Source organism: Centroberyx affinis, unplaced genomic scaffold (assembly GCF_046629955.1).
Source record: "Centroberyx affinis isolate AG114_WGS23_722 - 3 ecotype Tasmania unplaced genomic scaffold, CSIRO-AGI_Caff_v1 ptg005367l_1, whole genome shotgun sequence".
Taxonomy (NCBI): domain Eukaryota; kingdom Metazoa; phylum Chordata; class Actinopteri; order Beryciformes; family Berycidae; genus Centroberyx; species Centroberyx affinis.
Window position 1 is genome coordinate 149,431 of NW_027282682.1, and position 20,632 is coordinate 170,062.

The 20,632-nt window shown below is 43.1% G+C and overlaps 1 protein-coding gene across 1 annotated transcript in view; it reads left to right on the top strand.

Annotated features, from left to right (window-relative positions):
- LOC139667205 (collagen alpha-6(VI) chain-like) overlaps window positions 1-14,483 on the top strand; it is a 77,381-nt gene extending 62,898 nt beyond the window's left edge. Inside the window, exons 31-40 of the mRNA XM_071546640.1 lie at window positions 2,257-2,319; window positions 2,445-2,507; window positions 3,501-3,536; window positions 4,146-4,182; window positions 4,676-4,687; window positions 6,307-6,800; window positions 8,661-8,757; window positions 9,258-9,938; window positions 10,165-10,252; window positions 14,401-14,483. Coding sequence (XP_071402741.1) covers window positions 2,257-2,319; window positions 2,445-2,507; window positions 3,501-3,536; window positions 4,146-4,182; window positions 4,676-4,687; window positions 6,307-6,800; window positions 8,661-8,757; window positions 9,258-9,938; window positions 10,165-10,252; window positions 14,401-14,449 — 1,620 coding nt within the window. The 3' untranslated portion in view covers window positions 14,450-14,483. The remainder of the gene's footprint in view (window positions 1-2,256; window positions 2,320-2,444; window positions 2,508-3,500; window positions 3,537-4,145; window positions 4,183-4,675; window positions 4,688-6,306; window positions 6,801-8,660; window positions 8,758-9,257; window positions 9,939-10,164; window positions 10,253-14,400) is intronic.
- The last annotated feature ends 6,149 nt before the right edge of the window (window positions 14,484-20,632 follow it).

The window sequence follows — 20,632 nt, forward strand, 5'->3', positions numbered from 1 at the left end:
AAACATTTTGGCTCTTTTATTACTTGGGATGCCAAACAACAGAGAGACTGAGGTTAAAGCACAGACAGACAGATTCAGTGTCAGGCTCTGCTTTTACATTTTATTTCATTTCACTTTCACTTTCAGCTAACATCTAACATCCACTTAGCCAGAGAGACTTAGGACGAGGGAAACCACAGAATACACTTCGGTTCCCAGATCGTCATTATTACAAGCAACCAATAATCAAGGTCAAAGGTCAGAGGTCAGAGGTCACAGCCCGATGATAATACTCCTGTGATCCCAGAATAATTGTGTAAGAGAGAAGTGCAAGGAAAAGAAATAAAAGATAAGGATAAGAGAGTTTATTTTAACCGCTTATCTCATTAAATATACAGTATATATTACACTTACATAACATGGGTCCCTTTGGGTTTCAGAAGTATTTACACAGCAGAAGATGAAATATGGCAGACAGGTTTAGTATTTTTTTTAAACTTTCCCAGCGTGACTTCACAAATACGATCAGACTCTGAGAGAAACAGGCTGCACGTCTGCAGCAGCTGTTTCTTCTCATTTATGTTACTATGATACATACATGATACATACATGACACATACATGACACATACATGACACATGCTGCACACCAGTCAATCAGAGTCTCATAGGAAAACACTGGAATGTAAAGACTGCAGGATATCAAAATTGTAATAATGTTTTTAGTAGAGCTACAACTAACGATTAATGGCCTATCTATTATTTTTTAGATGAATGGATTAATCATTTAGTTTATAAAATGTCAAAAATAATGACAGATGTCCATCACAGTTCAGAGTCCAAAGTGATTCTTCAGATTTCTTCCTCAGTCTGAGCAGCAGCCAGAAAACACAAAGGATTCATTTAATAAAGAGATGAAACAGAGAAAAGCAGCAAATCTTAACAGTTGTGAAGCTGCAACCAGCAAATGATTGGTATTTTTACTGATAAATAACAAATAATTAAACGATTATCAGAATTATAATCGATTTTCAGTCGATCGTCTTTTCAGCACTAGATTTTAGGTCATTGCATTGTATTCCAAAGAAAATTCCCGCACACACTTATCACCTCTGCATTGATTTATTAAAAAGAGTCGACGTTTCGGTCACAAGGACCTTTCTCAAGACATATCAGTCATAAAGTGACATAGTGCTTAAATACAGCCCATGATTGCATAATAGTCCACAGCTGTGTTGGAGGAGTGTCCATGATCCCACACAGCAGCTCACTCATTCAAGATTCCCTCAACTGTCAAAACATACAATATCTATAATCGTACACATTCAAAATCCTTTTGATATTACTAACAAGCAAAACATTTTTTTCCGGTTAGTGATATATATACGTATATAAGACATAGCCCAAGTCTACAGTATACAAATGCCCCAATGGGTCCTATAACTTCAAATTCGTCCATGTACAAATATACAATATATATATATATGTATACCAAAACACATTTTCGGAGGACATGCCCACCCAAAAAAAGGGAAACAGAAAAACAAAAACACCAAAACAAAACAACAAAAGGCGAAAGAAGTCCATCTCTATATAAAATAGTTTATACCATTGTAGAAAAAACTTTTTATATATAAAACACAGCAAGTCAATTATAAAAAATCTATTTAGGGATTTGACAGTAGGTTGGATTTGTATCACAGGACATTTCACAGGAAGACCCTGAGATCCAGGTCCTCATTCATTCCCAATGGTGTGAGAGTCTCTAATTCAGTAATCCAATATGCGAAATATGTGAAATATTCACATAAACTTCACTTCTCTAACGGTCGGTATCATTTTTTAAATCTCCTCTTAAAACAAACTTTTATCTTAAGACTTTTATAACATTTTCATTCATTTTTCATCCCTGTTGCCTTGTCTGCTATGGAAATGCTTTTGGAGCCCTGAGATGAGGGACTGTGTGTAAAAACAACACAAGTATTTATCTTCTTTTAATCGTTTGTCTGATAAGGAAATACTGAACACTAGAAAGCAGTCTTTTTTCTTTGGATGCCAGAAAACACAAAGGATTCATTTAATAAAGAGATGAAACAGAGAAAAGCTGAACACTACTGTCATCCAAAGAAAAAAGACTGCAGATCCAAAACATGAAACAAGAAATGTGTCGCAGTCCAAATAGCTGTGAATCTTCCTGTAAGATTAAGTCGAGCATGTTTGGTGACTTGTTTACTTCACTAGTATTATATTTATTTTGTGTGTTTTTTCTTGTGTCCAGGGAGAGATCGGCGATCAGGGAACCAAAGGATTTCCAGGCCGCAAAGGAAACCTGGGCAGAGGGGTGAGTGACGCACCTGTGTGTGTGTGTGTGTGTGTGTGTGTGTGTGTGTGTGAAAGAAAGTGTCTTTATTGATTTTACTGTATTTCTGCTTTATCAATGACTTCTTTGTTGATGTGCCGGTGCAGGGGAACTCAGGCAGGCCGGGTGAATCGGGCGTTGGCGGAGACTCAGGACCACCAGGACACAGGGTGAGGAGACAGGAACACGAACGCCGTCCAGAGAGCGGGAATCTGGGACATTTTCGGGACAGTGCCAACCGGGGACAAAGCACCAAGTTCCAGGGGCCAGTCTGGTCATCCTAACCAATGTCAATGTTAACATGGGACTACTAGCCACTGCTAACGCTAGCTGCTACGGGAGTGTATCTATGTTCCCAGGGTCCGAAGTTCCCCAGTTCAATATTCTGTTAACACACATTAACCCTCCTGTCGTGTTCGGGTCAAATTTGACCAGTTTCAAGTTAAAATATTTCATAAATATTGTCCAGTTTTTTTTATTGGAACAAGGCTTCAAAACAGCTATATAAACACAACAAAACCAATGGTTATCATTTTATTTGATTTTGAAGGTCTCTAAAAAAGAATTGTTACATCTGTGGTGTTCAGGGTCAAATCTGACCCAGCAGAGAATATTAAAGAGTCTGGGTGGTTCTGTGGATAAAATTTTACTCAAACTTGACTTGATTTGGTTTGGGTTTGATCCACAAAACTACCCAGAATGTTGGGTAACATAGGACCCTGGTAACATAGGACACTTTGTCATGTTCCCATTATGTGCCATATAAATCTGGGGAACATAGGACACTGAGAACATAGGAATGACTCTGCTGCTACTAGCTACATTAGCTAGCGTGCTAATCAGATGTGCTAACAACAAGACAGTGATGGTTAGCTGACCAGATGCTATGGTTAGCTAGCTAACAAGCTGACATTATCTAAACACTAAATCAATCAGATGGATCAGTGATGAAATGATCAGTTCAGTCAGAAACAGACAGAAATTAACCGTCTGTTCAGTTCTGTTGAGACGACAGAAACACAGTCAGCTGTTCACAGAGCTGAGGACCTCCAAGATGGCCGCCAGAGGGGTTAGGGTTACATCATCTGAAAGCGCTCCATAGAGTATCTCAGTGCTACATGATGACGACTGAGGTTTGTGATTTCTGTCTTCTCTCCATCCAGGGCTCCAGAGGTCCTCCAGGAGTTAGAGGCAAGACTGTAAGTAAACTGTTAACTCACTCCATGCAGAGGTGGGGACTCGAGTCACATGACTTGGACTTGAGTCACAGTTTGAATTGCTTGAGACTTGACTTGATGCATGAAGAGAAGACTTGAGACTTGACTTGACTTGGGTTCTGGTGACTTGGGACTTGACTCTGACTTGTACTCTGATGACTTGAAAAGGTTTCTAAAGTCTTGACTTGAGATCTTGTGTTTGTGTAAATGACTTAGATTGAAAGTGATGAGATTTGTTCCAGCAGACGACTGAATTTAAATTCTGTTTTCTGAATTTGTATGGAATGATTGAATTTATTGAAGTTGAAACTGATTATAGAAATCAAACTCATGATGCTCTTACCAAGTTTTTATCCTATTAAAACCATATTGCATTGAAAAGTCCTAGATATTTAGTTTTCTTTAAGATATTAAATTGATACTGGACTCTTGATTTGTTCTGACTTGACTTGGTAATCTACATTTAAACTTGAGATTTGTGCCTCAAGACTTGAGACTGACTTGGGACTTGAGCAAAGTTGACTTGGTCACACCTCTGGCAGAATGAGATATTGTACAGGATGACAGGATGACATCTTTCTCTCGTCTCAGGAATGCGAGCTGATCACCTACATCAGAGACAACTGTGGTAAGTGACACAGAAACACCTGAGAAACCGTTTGGCAGGAAGCTCTTTGATCAGCTGTTTTGTGAGAAGAAGAAGAAGAAGACAGGTAGCAGTTTTACCTCTGTGTATGTCCGATATTTATTCAGTTCACTTACCTATTTCCCCATGGGGATCAGTAAAGTTGCATATTATCTTACAGTGAATGGTAATGCATGGTAATGGTCAAACTCAGTGATGTAGTGGTTCAAAAATCAATCATATTTTCAGAAAAACGTATGACCGAATGATAAAAAGTTTATGTCAGTTTGATACTACTTACTAAGATTTATTTCAGCCTAAAAATCCTTGTGGGTTTACAGTCCACTGCCTCCCTGCTGCCAATCTTCTCCTCACACAACAAGCTTCATCAAAGAGCTTGTTCACCAAGAAGGCTGTGAACTCTGTCACTGCCTTGGCAAACTGTATTGATGATTCCAATTAAACTCTAAATTATGTTATTTTCTCCCCCAAACAGCATGCTCCCTAGGTACGTATCTCCATGTTGTCTTTGTCAGGACGGTGCAGTAAGTACAATATGAGACTTCTGGGTTTTATTCTCAAGACTCTGTCAGTGAGATCGAAGCAGATGTTAAGAAAGCTAGTTTGTCACTCTCTTCAGTTTACTGTCTTTGGCTCACTGACATCATTATTCATGTCTTTAACTGTCATTCACTGATTATAGCTGAAGCCTGGCAGCTACATGGCATTCTGCCACAGTGTTTAAAAGAGAAATTAATGGGGACAAACAACTGTTAGCTATTAATGTCTGTTGTTTATTTATGTTCTGTAGCAGGAGCAAAATGTTACGAGGCTGTGTTGATAATTCAGACTCTGATTTACTGTTGTTTACCAGTATAGTAAACTAGACTAGAGTAATAAAAGTAATTTAGAGCAACTGTAGGCCAAATGCAATTATCACAGAAATACAATGAAATGCAACAAGGCTGGGATTATGTGTTACAAGCTGAATTCCTGAGAGTTTTGAGTAAATATTACAATTGATGACTTTACTTGTCTTAATCTGTCCAAATACATTTGGCATCCCAAAATATTGTGAACAAAAAGGATTGTAGGTCATTAATATACTCGGTCATTAAAATCCCTGCAAATTCAACCTGCATTGTAACTTTAAATCATCACAGTGTTTGTTCCCATCAGAAGTAATGGGAACACAGAGGCAAAACATCAATGTGTTGTAGTCCAGTTACTTTTTTACCTTTCAGATTAATTGGAAGATTCCTTAACAAGATCTATAATATCAATCAATCAATCAATCAATCAATCAATCAATCAATCAAACTTTATTTATATAGCACCTTTCATACAGGTTAGTGCAGTTCAAAGTGCTTCACAGATGACTGACAAGTGGACAATTAGACAAGAGGACAACACGTGTAGACCGTAAAAACAATTTGAGACCAATGCAAAAATAAAAAATAATGACAATGCAATACAATAAAAATAGATTTAAAAGCAAACATATATAATAATAATATGAATAAAATAACAGATGAAATAAAATAGAATAAAATTTGACAACATAAAAACAAAATAAGTGAATAAAATAAAGTAAATAAAGTCTATAAACCATTCTTAATCAAAAGCCAGGCTGAAGAAGTAGGTTTTAAGTTTACAATACTAATACTAATACTAATTAACTTTATTTATAGAGCACTTCTCGAAACAAAGTTACAAAGTGATTTACAGGGCCGATAAAAAAGAGGACAGAGGAAAGCATAAAATGAACACAAAAAGTGACTACACCTAAAAAAAAATAAAGTAAGTAAAAAAAAAGTAAGGTAGGGATATGAGAGGGTGACAGCTCTCTAGGGTCAAGAATAGAAGACAGGAGATAGGACACATAACTTACAAAATAACAAATAAAACATTGAAAGAGGAATAAAGCAGAACATGATACAAAATCCTGTTCATAAAAGTAAGTTTTGAGGAGTGTTTTAAAAGATGATACTGATTTATTTGGCGTTTCACAGGCTACATCTGAACATGAGGAGGGTGTTTTGCATGTGTGTGTGTGTGCGGGTTTTGCTTTCTACCCATCTCCTCCTCTCCACCACACTCGGTGTCGTTTTCCCCCTCGGCTCCCAGGTCGGACGGAGTGCCCGGCCTATCCCACCGAGCTGGTGTTCGGCCTGGACATGTCCGACGACGTGACGCCACCCGCGTTCGAGAGGATGCGCTCCGCCCTCCTCTCCCTGCTGGAGGACGTCTCCGTCGCCGAGAGCAACTGTCCGACGGGCGCCCGCGTCGCCGTGGTGGGGTACAGCGCGCACACCAAGTACATGATCCGTTTCCACGACTACCACCGCAAGAATCAGCTGATCGACGCCGTCAAGAACATCGCTCTGGAGCGCACGGCCAGCCGGCGCCACCTGGGGGCGGCCATGCGCTACGTGGCCCAGAACGTCTTCAAGCGCGTTCGTCAGGGAGTGAGGATGAGGAAGGTGGCCGTCTTCCTCTCCGCCGGGCCGTCCCAGGACGCCGCAGACATCGTTACCGCGGTGATGGAGTACCGGGCCCTGAACATCGTCCCGGCCGTCATCTCTCTGCGGAACAGTCCCGCTGTTCTGCAGGCGTTCGAGGTAGGACTGGTTCACCAACAGAGTTGATTAGTTGCGTCCCATCCACGCTCCGTCCGTGTCCACAGGGAGTCTCCATCCAAACCAGATGTTGTAGTTCCAACACTTCAAAGAGCAAGCAATCACTGAGACCTTTGCCTTTTTAGAAGTGTCAGGACAGTGGGAACGTGCCCAAGGTATCTCAATTCATGATGAAAGAGATTCTCGTATTCCACAAATCTATTTTCCCCACCGCAGCGCAAACTGTTGCGAACAACTCTCCAAACCTTTCCGGCAGGAAAGTTATCTCCAATCACTGAATTGTCCCGGTCTCCGCCTGGTTATATTACCAACTACATACTTTTCCACCACAGTTCGCTCGCCTTTCGCATCCCACAGCCCACATGCATCCCCCCCTTTCAAATGCAATAATCTGTTCTATGCAATCTCTCCAACTATGCTGCATTACTGGCTCCACTTGCTCCCAGTACCGGACATTTCATTCTTTTATTCTGTGCATGAACAGTATTATTTTGTTCTTATCTACTTTAAATTTTCGCATCTTATACTCTATAGTGTTTATATTTTCTTATAGTTTTTACCCTTAATTAGGCATCTATAGGCTTACTCGCTTAAACGACATTTCATTGTACTCGTACAGTGACAATAAAGGTATCTATCTATCTACAACCTCCCAAATCTCATCCCAAGTCACATCAGTATCACATCAACATTTTCCGCTCCAGATTTCTCAGATTCAGGCCAGTCGGGGGGTTTTTTAGCGCAGACTTGATCTGTAGACTTCACTCTTGTCTTGATATGAGAAGCTCCAACGAATGAACTTCCTGCCGTCTTGCGCCCAACTTGCTCAGAACGTCATCAGGTGTACATCATCTGGGTCGAGGTGTTTAGGGCGTGATTCAGGCTCGAAACGCTTACTGACGAATAGCAGCAGCATGAATCAGCACTGTGTGATTACAGTAAAGACAAACAAAGCTCTACAGGTCGCATTACAGTCTGACAAACAGACAGCGAAGGTAGAAGCCAAGGGATTATTGCTAATGCTTCAACGGTACAACAGTGCAAACCAGGCGTAGTCTTTGCTCATTCCTTGGTGCAAGCGGGACAACATGTGCCAAAACACGAACGTCCAAGCTGAACATCTGACCAGCTCCTTTTTCAGCTTCTAAGCTTCTTGTGTGTTATAAGTCTGTCTTTCTTGTCTCTATGTAGTGCAGGCTCTGTTTGTGTCTGCATATTTTTCACAGTTTTTATCATTGATTGTATTTTCAATGTTTTTATTCTTAACGTTTGTGCTTTCAACTATTTCCTGCCCGGGGACTACAGATGAAAATGAGCCTTTTTGGCTAACTCTGGCATATTTTCAGAAATGTTATTAATATGCACTGTCCCTGTCAAATAAAGTAATAAACTAAACTAAACTAAACACTTGGCAGGGAACAGCAGCGGTACAACCGAATGACTAGGAGGAGGTTTGACTGCTTGGCCCACGACTTCATTTCAGCTCCTTGTGCACTTATTCTCTCACTTTTTAAGTTAAGAGATGTAGTGTCTGTTGCCAGGAACATGTCTTCAGTACTAAGAAAGTGCAGCCATGTTTGAAGAGAGATACTTGAAGGTGCTTAAAAGGCATCAACTGCATCAGCATCTCAGATAACAAGTGAAAGAACGATCAAGCCTCGAGACAAATGAGACGTGGACTGTATCAGTATCAGGAAGGTTTTCCTTACTGTGGCTGCGTGTCCTGTTACCGACTCTCTCCACAAGTCAGATGAAATCCCATTGAGAACGACTCGGTGAGCATTTTACTTTTGGCAAGCAGATATTGAGCTGTGAGTAATGACATCTGCTGTTTCGTCTCAGGCTGATGACTCGGGGAACTCCATCTTCTTGGTGCTGGGGAGGTCACAGGACCTGGCTACTGAACTGAGGAAGGTCAAGCACTGTGCAATCTGCTACGGTAAGCAGCGAGGCTCACTAGTCTCTCCTTCTAGGATTCATATTTATTATAAACCAATGTAGTAATATTTCTGGAAAGGCTTACATAAATTTACATAGGGACAGCAAACTTTGGTATTCCTACTTTAATTTACTACTTTCCTATTTTCATTTCTTTCAGTATCTACTTTTTTTTGAAAATACATAATAATCCTTGTTTTTGTGTTTAAGATTTGTAAGCTGCATTGGCACAGTGATAAGATTGCTTTTTAGATTGCAAATGTGTGCAAAAGTGTAGGTGGAGTAAAACTATGGAGATGTAAAGATGTCAAGGCAGGTTAGGTCAATACTCAACACATTTTAAGGCAACGTACAATAATATGAGTTGCCTTAAAATTCAAGTCCATTCATGATCATTACACATAAATACAGATCAGAATTTATAACCCGGTACCACTGAAGTCTTTTTCCAGTTTTAACCCAGCTAGCAGGATGTTGGAAGGTAATGCTGCTGTGTTTCAGACCCCTGCAGGCCTCTAGAGGAGTGTGCAAGTGTCCAGGAGGTCCCGGGGCCCCAGGTGGTGGATGTGGACTTGGCCCTGGTGGTGGACGGCTCCAGGGAGATTCAGGCTGACCAGTTCACCGGTGTCCAGGAGCTGCTGGGCTCTGTGGTGGAGCAGCTGGCCGTGAGCCAGCAGCCCCGCCGGGCCGACAACCGGGCACGGGTGGCCTTGGTCCAGCAGAGCGGCTCGCTGTACGGCCAGACCGCGCAGGCCGCCCAGGCCGCCAAGCTGGAGTTTGGCCTGCTGGCCTACCAGAACCACGACCTGATGAAGACGCACCTGGTCCAGAACATGCAGCAGCAGGGCGGCTCCTCTGCGCTGGGACACACCTTGGAGTTCGCCCTCAACCAGGTGCTCCTCAAGGCCGTCCGGGCCAGGAAGAACAAGGTGCTGCTGGCCGTGGTCGGTGCCGAGACGGCCCACTGGGACCGGGCCAAGCTGCACTACATCTCCCAGCGGGCCAAGTGCCAGGGGGTGGCGCTCTTCGTGGTGGCCGTGGGCGAGAACTACAACCGAACGCAGGTGGAGGAGCTGGCCAGTCTGCCTGTACAGCAGCATCTGATCCACGTCGGCCAGCTGAAGGCCGCGGAGCAAGGCTACGCCCAGCGCTTCTTCAGAGTCTTCCTCTCCGTCCTCAAACGTAAGAACAGACTCACACACACAGCAGGGCTTTTACATGGAATTAGGTCAGAGTTTATCGTCAGCTGTCTCCAAAATGTATGTTGTGTCTCAAGCCATCGTTCAATTAACACCCAGGAAAATAAAGAGGAGAAACATGTAAAGAGTTCTGGTACAGCTGTTCATTTCATCACATTGTGTCTAAGCATGGACTTCACAATGGCAAACATGTTCTGTGCTGATTCCAGGTGGAATGAATGATTACCCTCCTGCTTCTCTCAAACTGACCTGCGACCAGCTGGAGAGCCAACAAGGACAGGAGGTGTTCATAGTCGGGTAAATCTCTCTGCCTGCAGTATACTGTAATAAGTGCTGTAAATTACAAGGAGCAAAACAAACATACTAACGAACCAAACGCCAACTGAGCCGAGCAGAAACGGCACGACTGTAAAGGTGATCCTGTCATATCAGTACCAGTCTACATACAGATAATCAGCTTGAAAGTCGACTCATCAGTTCAGCAACTACAAATTAAAGCCAAATGTCTACATTCCAAATATGGCATCAATCAGACTTATCAAAGGGATTTCCACTGCAGTGTTTTTGCCACTATCAGACATTTTGTTTCCTGAATATCTCTCCTTTGCGGTTCAGCACATCAAAGTTTATCTGGTCCGTGTTTCTCCCATTAATTCTGACAAAGAAGAAGCTCAGATTAGGGAGCGCTGCGTTCAGGTTCATCATGTAAAGATGAAAGTCATGCTGCGTTATCGCTTCAGACAAGAGCAGGAACCCAGGGAAGTCCTAAAAAACACTTTCATCCATTGACTTGTTCCATGAACAGGATATAAACATAAAAATGATTATGATTGTTAAATAATTAGATGATAAATGTTAAATAATCTTATTTGATTGATAATCTATGAATGTTAAATAGTCATGCCAAAGGTTGTTGATAATAATAATAATAATAATAATAATACATGACATTTATATAGCGCTTTTCTCGGTGCTCAAAGACGCTTTACAAACACAGGATAAAACAAATTTAATAGAGATATATATAAAAGATAGAAATAGATGAGAAAAGGACGTATACATAGGGAGGAACGGGGGAGGGGGGAGGAGAAGAAGATTAGAGGTCAAAAGCAAGAGTGAATAGGTGGGTTTTGAGGGCTTTTTTGAAAGATGACAGAGTGTTGGCCTTTCGGATGTGGCTGGGGAGGGCGTTCCAGAGGGAGGGGGCGGCTGCAGCGAAGGCCCTGTCGCCCCAGGTCCGGTGCTTTGTCCTGATGGTTTGGAGCAGGTTAGCGTCTGCGGACCTGAGGTGACGGGTAGGGGTGTGGTGATGGAGGAGGTCAGAGAGGTAGGGGGGGGGCAGATTGTTGATGGCTTTGAAGGTGGTGAGTAATATTTTGAAGTGAATCCCGTATTTGATCGGGAGCCAGTGGAGGTCATGGAGGACAGGGGTGATGTGATCCGTGCGGCGGGTGGAGGTGAGCAAGCGGGCAGCAGAGTTTTGGACATATTGGAGTTTATTGAGGACATTGTTTGATGAGCCATATAGGATGCTGTTGCAGTAGTCGAGCCTGGATGTTATGAACGCATGTATGAGTGTTTCAGCGGCGGAGAAGGATAGAGAGGGTCGGAGATGGGCAATGTTCCTAAGGTGGAAAAAAGCTGTTTTTGTGATTTGGTTTACATGAGGGAGGAATGAGAGGGTGGGTCGAGGATGATTCCAAGGTTGCGGACGTGAGTGGAGGGGGTGACAATGGAGCCATCGATGTTGAGTGTGAAATCCTGGGTGGAGCGGGTGAGGGAGTTAGGGCCAACGATGAGGACTTCAGACTTGTTGCAGTTGAGTTTCAGGAAGTTCTTTTGCATCCATGTTTTGATGTCAGTGAGGCAGGTGGTGAGGGTGGAATGGGTGGCTACTGAAATGGTCTTGGTGGAGAGGTAGAGCTGGGTGTCGTCTGCATAGCAGTGAAACTGGAGGCCATGATGGCGGAGGATCTGTCCAAGTGGTAGGATGTAGAGGATGAAGAGCAGGGGACCAAGTACTGAGCCCTGGGGGACACCATGAGTGACTGGGGCAGTGGTGGATTTGCAATTGTTGATGGAGATGAATTGATGTCTGTCGGAGAGATAAGATTTAAGCCAGGAGAGGGCAGTGCCGGTTATGCCAAGGGAGAACTGGAGGCGAGTGATGAGGATGGAGTGGTTGATGGTGTCGAAGGCAGCGCTGAGGTCAAGGAGGATGAGGATGGAGAGGGAACCGGAGTCGGCAGAGAGGAGAATGTCGTTGGTGACCTTTAATAGAGCAGTTTCGGTGCTGTGTCTTGAGCGGAAACCGGATTGAAAAGGTTCATAGAGGTTATTGGAGTCCAGGTGAGATTTTAATTGGGAGGCAACAGCTCGCTCTAAGATTTTTGAGAGGAAGGGGAGGTTGGAGATGGACCGGTAGTTGTCGAAGCTGTCAGGGTTGAGTCCTGGTTTTTTTAGTAAGGGGGTGACAACAGCGAGTTTGAGGACGGGGGGGACGAGACCAGTGGACAAAGAGGAGTTTATAACTTTAGTGATCAAAGGAGAGAGTGAGGGGAGACAGGCCTTGACTAGGGTGGAGGGGATGGGGTCCAAGATGCAGGTTGAGGTTTTCATGCCAGTGACTATGGATGATAGGTCCGATGCAGTGATTTCAGTGAAGGATGTGAATGGGTGATTGGAAAGTGGAGGGGAGACGGGTTCCGGATTAAAGACGGTGGAGGCGAAGGTGGTGGCCAGTTGGCTGTGTACTGTGTGAATTTTAGTTTGGAAGAGAGATAGAAATGAATCACATTTGCTGACGGTGAAGGAGTTGTTAAACATTTACCAATACACAGGATTTTATATTGCAATCCTTTGTGCCATAATCCAGTTGAGCATTCACTACCCAAAATTACTACATTATTATTACATTATTAATTACTACATGCACACTAAGTTTATAACTCGCTATTCATCAGCATCAACAGGCTGAAAGGACAGCTGACACTTCTGCCCGCTCAGCAGGTCAGAAACTGAACTGTATCAGCAAACAACAGAACAGAGTATCACTGCTCATATGATATATAACTCCAACCTTAATCATAACAGATATTCATATATTATATTTCTTAGTCATAAGATTTTGGCTCCAAATTGATATATTTTCTTTTCAGCCAGAAATGCTGCAGAATTGCTACTAGCAAACAATAAAGTGGCTGCATAATCTGATTATTACTGTTGAACAATCTGACTGTGAATCCCACTACTGTAATTGGAGAGTGGTTTGTGTGTTTGTGTCCCACCATGGAGGAGAGAAGAGGAGAGGAGAGGAGAGGAGAGGAGAGGAGAGGAGACAAGGAGAGGAGAGGAGTGGAGAGGAGAGGAGAGGAGAGGAGAGGAGAGGAGAGGAGAGGAGAGGAGAGGAGAGGAGAGGAGAGGAGAGGAGAGTAGGAGAGGAGAGGAGAGGAGACAAGGAGAGGAGAGGAAAGGAGAGGAGAGGAGAGGCGAGGAGAGGAGAGGAGGGGAGGAGAGGAGAGGAGACCAGGGAGAGAGGAGAGGAGGAGAGGAGAGGAGGAGAGAGAGAGAGAGAGGAGACAAGGAGAGGAGAGGAGGAGACAAGGAGAGGAGAGGAGAGGAGAGGGGAGAGGAGAGGAGACAAGGAGAGGACAGGAGGAGAAGAGAGGAGAGGAGACAAGGAGAGGAGAGAGAGGAGAGGAGAGGAGAGGAGAGGAGAGGGGAGAGGAGACAAGGAGAGGAGAGGAGAAGGAGAGGAGAGGGGAGAGGAGACAAGGAGAGGACAGGAGGAGAATAGAGGAGACAAGGAGAGGAGAGGAGCGGAGAGGAGAGGGGAGAGGAGACAAGGAGAGGAGACGAGGAGGAGAGGAGAGGAGACAAGGAGAGGAGAGGAGGTTATAAATTCTAGTAATTGTAATTGTGGCTTTTAAATAATCTGATTACGGTATGACTGTTGAACAATCTGACTGTGAATGTTGAATAATCTGGTTGTGGTTGCTAATAATCTGACTGAATGTTGATGAATCTGATTTAATGTTGACTAATCTGAATGAATGTTGAATAATGTGGTTCTGGTTGCTAAATAATCAGACTGTAATAATGTGACTAAATGTTGAATAATGTGGTTGTGTTTTACGGTGACCAGACGTCCCGGTTTGTCTGGGATTGTCCCGGTTTCAAGATGGGTGTCCCGAGTCCCGAGAAATATCTGTAAAACACTAAAATGTCCCAGTTTTCAACATTCACTACCAAATTGTCCCGGCTTTCACCACTATTAAGATAATAATAATAGTATTATACTTGTCTTCAGCACTTACATAGATGTTTATCATGTTCTGTCCGGCTCATTATTACCTAACCCAATCAAAAAACATAAACAATGCACAATGTTATGATACAGTTTTCAAATAAACTATGTTTTGGTGGATTTTTCCATGGTGTTGAAGGTGCATCACTAGGTGTGCTGAGAGCTGGAATAACTGTCCTCCATCCTGATGAAAACGCCTGTGGTGCGTGAGCTCATACATGTGCGTGTGCATGAACGTGCGGGACACTTAAGGGTCCCGGTTTGGGGGTTTGAAAATGTGCTCACCCTATGTTGTCTGTTTCCAGGCAGGGGGAGGCGGAGGTGGAGGAGTTTGCGGAGGAGGTGGAGGAGGAGTTTCTGGAGCAGACCGGACTGGAGACGCAGACCGGACTGGAGACGCAGACCGGACTGGAGACGCAGACCGGACTGGAGACGCAGACCGGACTGGAGACGCAGACCGGACTGGAGACACAGACCGGCCAGCTGGACATCATCCACACTCTGTCCACAGTGGACGGACAGAGGCTCCCCCCTCGACCCGACCTGACCGGTAGTGTCCGCTCCGCTCCCCAACACACACACACACACACACACACACACACACACACACACACTCACACAGAGTCGGTACGCTGCTCGTCAGACCTGGAGCGAAAAGTAAGGTTTGTTTTATCCTCCTGAGGTGCCAGATGGGTGGGGTTTGCATCACAGGAAAGTACAATGAGTTCCAGATCACAAAAAAGAATTGGAGTCAGTCTTTCTGTACTTTATCACTTAGACTAAACTGTCCTGATGTGGTAAACTCCACCCATCTGGCACTCCAGGCAGGTTGAAACAAACACAAAGAATTATTTGATGTTACCGTTTCATTCAGGTCTGCAGCTTGTACTCTGAAGCAGTTTGCCTCGCTCAGGAGCCCAAAGTTACATAAAATATGAATTTAAGGCAGAAAGCAAAAGCAAATAAAATAAAGATGGAGCGAAGGCACGCACCAAGGTTACAGAAAACTGTAGATTATTAATTCATTAATTCATTTTTTATGCATTATGAAAAATTAAAAAGAAGTGAAAGTAATTTAATAAGTTGATGATTTGTGCTATGAACCTACAGTTTTTACAGACTTCACTGTCAGCTTTGCACAGGACACTCTGACCAGTTAGCTGCTGCATGGCTGGACGCATGTTGGGTTTATTTATCTCACCTTTGCATCTCTCCTTCATATGTTATTTTTGTCAGTATATTTTATTTGACTGTGTTGTTAAATCACTCTGCTTCTACGTTTTATCACACTGCAAATGAACTAAACTTAGATTGTGTTAGAGACACGTTCCTGTCTGGAGCTTCTAGTCGAGGCATGAGTAGAACAGTAGTTCCAGTTAGACCTGATCGACCTGCATGTGTTCTCCTGCAGCAGAGGCTCTCACATGTTTTCATGTCACGGATTCAAATCGGATTCACATTAAATCACGGGTCCCCATTGGATCAGACCGAGCCCCAGAGACCCAAAGGGGAAGGTTCCAGTCGTTGATCCGCCTGTGTGTTCACACTGAGCGGCTCGAGCGCCGAGTCGGCGTCAGTCCGCTCCTCTCCTCCAGAGCCGAGCGACTCAGCTGATGTGTCGACGCTCAGCGAGCTTCTCCACGGCTGAACTTTTCACCGTCACCCTCCGTCAACAGCCAATCAGATTTCTGCGCTTCCTTGTTTCCCTACTGATGTGATTTAGTTTCATGAACTGCTTTAGAATTGGAGAAGTTGATTCACTTGGAAAACAACCCCATTTTATAACTGTTATATCTTTTTAATGACGCAATTATTTTGAAAATGTCCGTAAGAACACACTTTAGAAGAAGTGAAATTAGCTACTGAGACCAAAAAAATGTATTGCCTTTATATTTTTATCAGAAGTTGGTTGTGGTCCGTTGACTTCATGGAGTTGGAGGTTTGGAGTGTTTTTGGAGCCGGACTCTAGCGGACGTTAGAGGAATCGCCGCCTGCCGCCACTTCCTCCTTATCGGCTTCAGGATTCTCCCGTGGTTTTGGCCGCTTGGTTCAAAGTCTGTAGCTGCAGACCGCTGCATAACAGCAGCCGAAGCCTCTGGCCCCGCCCACAACCGGTCAGAGCAGAGCGAAACATCGATCGAGCCGCATGCAGTGTGAACACACGGTTATTTATTCTCTAATTTGGGTCATTTCTATCGAATTAAAGAAAAGTTAAATGGAACTCTTCCCTGTTGCCGGGACCCCGGACTCCTCTGGGACCCGCTGTGAGAAGCGCCGCTGCAGGACGATCAGTGTGTCTCCTGTAGTAAATGTGTGTGTTCTGCTTTCAGCCCAGTGTCAGCTGGATGCCGATACTGGGACCCAGTGTGCAGACTATGTCCGGCGCTGGTTCTTTGACAGAGCCGTCGGTGCATGCTCGCCCTTCTGGTATGGCGGCTGCGGCGGTAACGCCAACCGCTTTAACACGGAAAATGAATGTTTCCAGACTTGTCTCTCCCATAGTAAGTCCTTCCTGCACACAGACCGAGTACAGAAACCAACGCAGGCCTGAATCTAGTCCAATTTCTGGTCTTAATATTGATTTTAAGGCATTAAAACAAATTGAAAAGCAAGTATTTTTACTGAAGAGAACTGAGATTGGATTGAAAAAGCAAATGGCACATACTGCAACACGAAAATTATTTCATCTATCAAATATTTGAATGTGTTTTCATTCAGCACAGAAAGGTATTGAGGTTTCATTTTAGAACCATATCAAATTTCAATAATCTCAACCAGCTTTGGTATCAAAAATGAATATGTTTACATGCACACTAATAATTTGACCCGATTAAGGCGATACTCCGACTACTGAAACATGTAAACGCCTTTATCTGATTATCTTAATTGGAGTAAGGTCATAATCAGAGTAATGTAATCTGGTTATCATACAGATTTCTGCAGTCTTTCCATGTATTGGGGATGTAAATGCTTTTGTCAAATGTCTTTTGTTTTCTTTCCCCAAACTCTCGGAAGTATTGAGTATCTCGGAGTATTGAGGTGCATGTAAATCCTGTCCAATAACAATAATAACAATACTAATAGTAATACTAATAACAGTACTAATACTACTACTTATAATAATAATAATAATTTTATTTCTATAGCACCAATCATACCTAGAATGCAACTTAAAGTGCTTTACATAAAATAGATTGATTAAAACAATAAATGGATTGAAACCATGACATTACATTAAAATTTCCATACGCTCCTAGATGATTCGGCGCAGCTAGACGCTTTCACCTCCTTAAAGGAATAGTTCACCCAAAAATGAAAATCCTGTCATCATCTCCTCCCCCTCATGCCAAATGAAACACAGGTGAAATGTGTTAGTCCATATAACACACAGGGAGGCTGCAGCACAACTTGGTAGCAGCCTTCTCCAAAACAACTGAAGTCAATGGGGACCTGTTCTTTAGAGCTCCAAAACAAAAACAGACAAACAATCACACTGTGAATAGAAAGACCTATACACCATTATTTGTTGCAAATCAATCAGCTGTAGTTCAGATTTGCACTAAATGATGGTGTAAATATACTGTAGGTCTTTGTGGAACTCTGAAGAACAGGTCCCCACTGACTTCAGTTGTTTTGGAGAAGGCTGCTATGGAGTTGTGCTGCAGCCTCCCTGTGTGTTATATGGACAAACTTCACCTGAGTTTCACCTGGCATGAGGGGGAGGAGATGATGACAGGATTTTCTTTTTTGGGTGAACTATTCCTTTAAATCTTGTGTCAGTAGCGGTCAGCTGGTCTGTGGCTCAGCAGAGACTCAGACAGAGTCCGGTCAGATGTGATGTGACGCTCGCTGCCTGTCAGCTGGTACAAATTGTTTGACATTAACAAACTCTTCCAGAGACTCTGGAGACTGGATCTGCTTTCAAATATTTACCAGGACTTCTGCTGTTCAGCTGGGTTGGATTAGCTGTAATTTGAGGAATGTCATGTTAATTTTGTTTTGTTGAAAGCCCAAAAATCCAGTATTATTATTATCATTTTAACTGGAGCATGACATTTATGTCTGCACCCACTTAGATCTTAAATTCTTGATGGCCAGGCCTTTCAGATGTCAAATCATTTTTGCTGCTTTCTCCTGTTTCCTGCCCACACTCCACAAGTTGATTTCTCCTTTACTGGTAACACTTTACAATAAGGGCACACTAAGTTAAGGCTTGGTTAATGCTTCATAAGGTTAGTTAATGCTTAATAAGGGTTAGTTAATGCTTAATAAGGCTTAGTTAATGCTTAATAAGCATTAACTATCCCTTAATTAACAGTTAACTAATATGAAATTTACTAATGGTGTTCATGTTAACTAAGCTATTAATTTATACATTAATAGTTTATAAAGATGACTATTAAAATAATGTATAAATGAATACCTTAGTTAACATGAAGACCATTAGTAAATGATTACCAGACACATTAGTTAACTGTTAGTTAACTAATTAATTAGTTAATGCTTATTAAGCATTAACTAACCCATGTACCCTTATTGTAAAGTGTTGCCCCTTTACCTTCATGTATTTTGGGTTTTCATGGTGCGCCTTCTGCCGATGTTTGGATTGTGGAGACATGACATGTTAAATTTGATGGTAACTGGTGTTCAATTACTAACTGATTGTATTGAATTCAGTCTGGTGTGAGCTCAGTGAGTGATGTTATAGCTTTATATGTGACCGTGCTTCTACAGTTCACCTCAGGAAACACGAGATTTACACGACTTTACGTGTCTTTGTTGGTGTCGGCCTGTGAGTTCAGACGGCCGGCCGGTCGCTGTTGATGAAATGAATTCCTGGTGTCTGTCCTGCCGCTAACTGTGTTGTGTCTGACAGCGCCGACCTCGCCGCTGAAGACAGAGCAGACCGGCGTCCTCACTAAGGGTAAGAACCGCTTCTCCGTCTGGCTCTGGATCGTTTCAACAGCCGCCTTCCACTGTATTAGTGATCTCCAGAAACACTGTATACAATGAAGTGTGGGGAACTCTTAAAGGTCTGTTGAGCTTTGGTAGTAGCTTGGGTTGTGTAGCTGTTGCTCCGGCAGAGGAGGTTGGAAACTTATGCAGATGAAACAAAGAAAATAATTTACCAACAATTGCAAGGAGAAGAAAACACGTGAGAGACTCATTTTTATACTGCATGTCAGAATCTGCTTTGTCAAAGTCCTGTCTCCCACCTTTTTTCCACCTATTTACAATTAACTTAATATTTTCTTCGTTCCATCATCATACATTTCTCCGACCAGATGTCGGTGTTCCACTTGTTCAGACTGAAAGGTTTAATAAACATAAAGACAGAGATTCACTTAAAAACATTTCAGCAGCATCACTAGTTTTTTATATATAGTCAGAATCTGCTTTGTCGGCGTTCCTTTATGTGCTAGAAGTGATTTCAGACTGTTCCTCCAGACAATGGCAGTGAATGGAGAGAGAAACGAGCACAGATCCTTGTTAGTTAGTTAATGCTTATTAAGCATTAACTAACCCTTAATTAATGTACCCTTATTGGAAAGTGTTACCACAGATCCTGTTCAGACCCACAGTGTGTTCAGTTCTCTGCCTGCAGCACTGCGACAGCTAGATGACCTGACTCCACTAACGTTACTTAAACACAAGATGACGTCACCTACCGTCTGCAGTGTGCAGGGCAGAAGACCAGTTGCTGTCTGTGGACTAGGGATGGGCATTTCAAGCAAAATACTATTTGATATTCACTGGGAACTATTCAACCATTCTTCGAAGATCCCCCCACCCCAACCCCCCCGCACGGACGGTGCGAACTAGGCTAGCCATATTGACGTTAGCTAGCCAGGCTAACTAGCAAGCTAGGCGGACGTTAGCATAGAGCTAGCTAGCTAAGCCAGCTACCTAGTCCGGCTAAATAGCTATGGCTTGATTAGCCCCGACCGAGAGTGTTAAAACGAGAGAAGGACCGGTTCGGGGCTAATCAAGCCAATAGCTATTTACTACTAGCAAGCTATATAGGCGGACGTTAGCATAGAGCTAGCTAGCTAAGCCAGCTACCTAGTCCGATTAGCCCCGATAGAGGCACCGGTAAAACAAGGGAAAATATACTTTTTAAGACAAGACGATAGTCGCATAAATTATTCAATTTTTTAAGATTTAATGACTGTTCGAAAATTCAAAAATCATGACCCATCCCTACAGTGGACTGAGTTCAGTCTGCTGGTCTGACTACCTGACTGACTAACTGACTACCTGACTGACTGACTGACTGACTGACTGACTGACTAACTGACTAACTGACTACCTGACTGACTGATTGACTGACTACCTGACTGACTAACTGACTAACTGACTACCTGACTGAC